The sequence below is a fragment of the Hoplias malabaricus genome, chromosome 3 (genome assembly GCF_029633855.1).
Source record: "Hoplias malabaricus isolate fHopMal1 chromosome 3, fHopMal1.hap1, whole genome shotgun sequence".
Lineage (NCBI taxonomy): Eukaryota > Metazoa > Chordata > Actinopteri > Characiformes > Erythrinidae > Hoplias > Hoplias malabaricus.
In genome coordinates, this window is record NC_089802.1 from 72,251,582 (window position 1) to 72,256,737 (window position 5,156).

At 40.9% G+C, this 5,156-nt stretch overlaps 1 protein-coding gene across 1 annotated transcript; it reads left to right on the plus strand.

Moving 5' to 3' along the window:
- Nucleotides 1-467: 467 nt before the first annotated feature.
- sumo3a (small ubiquitin like modifier 3a) lies at nt 468-4,362 on the plus strand. The gene is made up of 4 exons (XM_066665919.1): nt 468-633; nt 2,149-2,277; nt 2,399-2,470; nt 3,253-4,362. The coding sequence occupies exons 1-4, from the start codon at nt 613-615 to the stop codon at nt 3,313-3,315; spliced, it is 285 nt and encodes a 94-aa protein (XP_066522016.1). The 5' UTR covers nt 468-612; the 3' UTR covers nt 3,316-4,362.
- The last annotated feature ends 794 nt before the right edge of the window (nt 4,363-5,156 follow it).

A 5,156-nucleotide genomic window follows, 5' to 3' on the forward strand; every position in this document is an offset into this window, starting at 1 on the left:
TGTCACCTCCGTCCATGCTAATTCTACGCCCTTGAAAACACACCTGGGATTGTGAAGGGTTAAGTTGTTGAACTTTCTGTGAGTATTTGATGCAGTCACGTGCTCACATTTGTGAGGTCATGTACTGATGTTGAATTATGGGATGAAATAAAACCTCATCTCATCCCAAATGCTCCATTACTCCAGTGAATGCAGTTCCACTAATCCACACTCCAACACTAGATAATACTCTATATTTCACATAAACGTACTGTGATACTTGGAATTAGGAATGATGACCTTTTATTATTATCACTTTTATTGTTGTTACGATTAATAAAATATAACAACAATAATAATTTAAACTCGGCGTGCCTTTCTTTTTTTTTTTTCCCCCCTTCTGTGCGCGCGACACGGCTCAGAAGAACGAGGCGCGCACGAGAACGCGCCGCGCGCTCCCGCCTAGAAAAGAGCACGTGACGCGACGGCGTCCAATGAGAGACGGTCGAGGTAAAGCGAGGCGCGTGCTCGTGGCGGACGGGAGCGAGAGCGAGAGCGAGAGAGAGAAAAAAAAAAATCTCCAAAATCACACAAACACGGTGAGCGGCCATCCGCGGCGAAAAAGGCGAGAAGATGTCCGAAGATAAGCCCAAGGTGAGTGACTCGGCCTCTGCTCGGTTAGCGGAGAGGTCTGTGTTTGTTTATGCTGATATTTGTTTAAATGTCCGAGAGGGAGAGAGCGCCGAGTTCCGTTTTCGGTTTGTGTGCAGACGGCGGCGTTTGTGCGGGAAAACGTCCGCTAGGTTTTATTCCATTCACTCTCCCTAAGGCACGGAAACCCGTCTTTCTGGTGTATTTTTTTTTAAAACGGGTAGCGTTTTACGTTGAAACCCACCGTCTTTCATTGAACGTGCGCCGTGGTGGGGCTCCTCTGTGCAGTTTTCTCTCCCTCAGCGCCGTCGTGCTTTTGCGGCATTTTTCTTTGTGAAAGCAAAGTGGCGCTACGAGAACGAGCGCAAAGGGCCGCGCACTCGGTTTAACGGTGTATTTAAGAAAGCTATCTCCCTTTTAACACAACGGAGGCATGTTAGAGACTGTAGAATCATATATAACCAGTGAGTATGTGAGTAATGTTTGGTAACTGTAGCTGCTCAGGCGCCGGAGCTTGTGCAGAAGCTTGTGCTGCACCAGATGCGAAAATGGCGCCACAATAACGACGCACCGTTTTACCACCAGCTTCTGAACGCTGCTCTATCGGCCGCTTCTTATAGTTTATTTCCGTCGTTTCTCCTTGTTTTGTTGTGAAGTACTTGGTCGTAAGAGACACAGGGAAAAAATCTTGTTTGAGGGGCGATTAACGTGAGCTTTCACTTTTATTACTTTTGTGTAGAATAGCCGACCGGTCCGTGTGTGTTGTTCTACCTGGTTTTTGTTTCCTCGTTAAACATTAGAGACCTTTCCAGAAGCTTCAGAACCTATAACGTCTATATTTGAGTGGTTGGTGTGTTTAGCACAAACGGTAAAGACCTTTTGACCATATTCTGACAGACACAATGACCATTAGCCGTACATTTCAAACACTATTTTATACAACGTCTAACAAACGGCGTGTTCCGAAGTACACTGTACCAGTTCAGCATTGTCTTTATAAAGAAACGTGCTGTTTATATCCAGAATATCTCCAGAACATGCCCAATTAAACCTAAAGTAGACACACGGTGTGTTTTTTCACATCTGTAGCATATCTAATAGCAGCTAATGACACTATCAGAGGCATGAGAACTGCTGCACGTACAGTCACCATGCAGGAAGACCACTCGCCTTTAAGGCCATTTCATTCAGCTAAGCCAATGGTGGCTCATTGTTTCACAGCAGAGTGTTATGCCGATTTAGAAAAGTTACTTTACCAAGGGTGCAAAGTGTTGATTAGCGCCCCCCCCCCCCCTTGTAAAGCAGTTCCTAAACGTGGCGCCATCTTGTGGAGAACATTTTTTTTCTCTTAGACTAAGTGTGTGAGTATGTACATGAGTATGTTCCATAAGGTGCTTTGCATTTAATAAGCCTCTTCTACAAACAAGATGTTGATCTTTCACTGGCAGTTATTCGTTTGATGTTGACGTGCTCATGTTTTATGGAGTATCTATTTATATATTTATTTATTTTTTCCAGGAGGGAGTGAAGACAGAGAATGACCACATCAACCTGAAGGTGGCCGGACAGGACGGCTCTGTGGTGCAGTTCAAAATCAAAAGGCACACACCCCTCAGCAAATTAATGAAAGCATACTGCGAAAGACAGGTGTGCACCCAAATTTCTGTTACATTTTGTTATTCGGGTGGATGAGAGGTGTTTGAGTGACGTGTGTATATATGTGTTGGTGATCTGCTTTCTGTATTAATGTTTGTTCTTTGTCTTGCAGGGATTGTCAATAAGACAGATTAGGTTTAGGTTTGATGGACAGCCAATAAACGAGACAGACACACCGGCACAGGTGAGAATATAAAGTATACCCTGCCATGCAGAGACCTGAAGGCTGAAAACTTCAGAACAAACTGATATTAAAAGTGATCATGTCTCAAAGAAGGAAATTTATAAAATAAACAATGTGGAGGATTTAAAAAAAAAAAAAAAAACATTTTGCTTTCTACATGAAATGTTTGATTCTGCAGATCATTTAAAGTCAAACTGTTGCCACATTTGGTTTTGGTCTGTTTTACTGCTATTCTGTAAAGCTGCTTTGCAACAAGTAAAAATGCACTGTACACATTTCATTGACGTATTTCCACTAAAAACTAATACTGTAAACTTTACAAATGAGATTGAATGATGAGTCTGAGATGACTATAATGACTACAGGCTGCATTTTATCGTTCACATGCCTCTGTATATTTAGGATTCTAGCTTAGAGTCCAGTTCTGTTACAATAACAGTGATGGAGATTGTTTTTTTTTTTTTTTTTTCCTGTGTCATTGATTGTCACTTTAAGAACTCTCGTATGTTTTTAATTCACCTGAACAGCTGAACCAGAAGGTTGTATTATGTTGGCAATTTCTAAAAACACATTTTCTGGTTTGGAGCTGGTGTCACTACAGCTTGTATGATGCATTGCAGCCATTTAGTTTAGTGAATACCTTCTGGGCTTTAGTTTGATTGTCTATTTTGAGGTTTGAAAAACAGTGAGAACTTGCATCTTCCATCAATGGGAGGGGGGGATATATCTTGATTGATGTTCATTTACTTATTATAAAATAATTCTTGTTTTCTCTTTGGTAGTTGGAGATGGAGGATGAAGACACTATTGATGTATTTCAACAACAGACAGGCGGCTCTCGCTAAACCTCCATACAGCGAGCTCCCACTCAGCTGTTTTATTTGACATGTTTTCCTCTAAATGCTCTCTTTAACTGTACTGTTTATTTCCCCCTATTTGCCAGTTTTCTTTGAATATCCCCCCTAGTTTTCATAGGGTGGGACCCTGGTTTTTCTTTTTCGTCCCGCCCCCTCCCCCCTTTCCAATATGTAACAATATCTGTGAGATGGCAAATGTGGCTCACAGGCAACGTTAAGATGGCTGCCCTGAGGAATAGTTCAAAATGGCCATCCGAACTATGTGTTGCGTCTCTTGGTGTCATAAAGGCCTGAAAGCCAGGCCACAGTTGCTGGTCCTGCCATACTCCTCATATTAAACTAGACATGGTCCATTCCCTTGTCAGTATATTCTGCAGAATGAGGAGACCAGGTTTAATTTTTTTTGGTCACATTTTCTTGTCTGACGCAGCTTTAAGTATCTTTTTAGCCGGAATCTGTTTTATGTCGGTTAGCTGAAGAGATGCCCACCCTGCATTTTTTTTTTTTTTTTTTTTTTTCTCCTCCCTCCTTTCAGTTTTTAATTTGACCTGCCTCACTCTTGAAGTAAAAATAAAGGGGGGGAGGGGTTTGGGATTACAGAACTTCCTGCCTCTTCTGACTGACCATCAGAAGGGAAACCTGGTCAAATTGTGTCGTTAGTTGTGAAGATCAGGTAATGGACCAAAACCTAAAGAAAACTACATGCCCATGTTTTTATTATATCCGTGGAGTCTGCTGTAACGCTTGAATTTACCAAGGAGTGCAGAAATTGGCCATTTTTAAACCCAGAATCTGCCTTGTCAAAGCAAAAGGGAATTGTTGCTGTCCCTCCACGGAAATGTGGTTCTTGCATCAGAGAAAGTCTAATATATCCTCCCCCATCAAACCTGCTACTCACCTCCTGCTGTACGGTCCAGAGGACTGTTATCCATTAGGGTCGGGCTGAATCAGCGTTCATGTGGTCTCATCTTTCTGTACTGATTTGTACATTATTTGTTGTCCTTTACTACTGTATACAATAAATATAGTTTGGTACTCAGATATCTTGCATTTTTTTTTCTCTCTCGTGTGTTCATTACTTTTATGGGTGACTGTAGTTAACTAATGTGTTACACAAATGTTGCACAGCACCATTTTCTTCAAAAAAAAAAAAAGTTTTATTTTACATACAATTCATCCTTGGATGAGTTTTCCAATACAAAAGCAATATAAAATAGCAAATGTATAAATAAATGCAGAAGCGTGTGGATTTACTTTCAGCTTTTTAAATTGCCTCAAGTTTAAAACAAGTAGCTTTTCTACTGAGCTCCATTCTGAGTGGATTGGATAAAGCACAAGAGCATTTGCTCTACAGTAACAGAATTGGAGAACTAAATATTCCATATGTTTGTGTGCAAAATCATCGAATATAGTGTTTTGGTGTCTGTCAAGTTACTATGTTTATTACTGCAAAATAGTTTGAACCCATGTCATTTACCTAGCCGTTATTGGTAACCGAATGTTTTTGGACTAACTTTTACCTTGCCCAAAAAGAACACCACAACATTGTTGAACTCTGTTTTCCTTTTGGAAGAAGAGTCTAAAAGCTGCTTCTGAGGGTACTTCCAGTGAATAGTGGTGCACTCAGTTAACATTGTGTTTGTCTTGTTTACGCATCTCCCCATTATTGTCTGACAACAGCCTGAATCGCACACAATCTAGGGCTCATGGCTTCAAAGTTCTTATATGCTGCTCACAAAGACTATCAAAATCAATGTAGCACTTGTGTTGTTCACATTCTTAATGTTTAAGAATTCTTTAAACAATTTATATAGGTAGAAGAGGACACA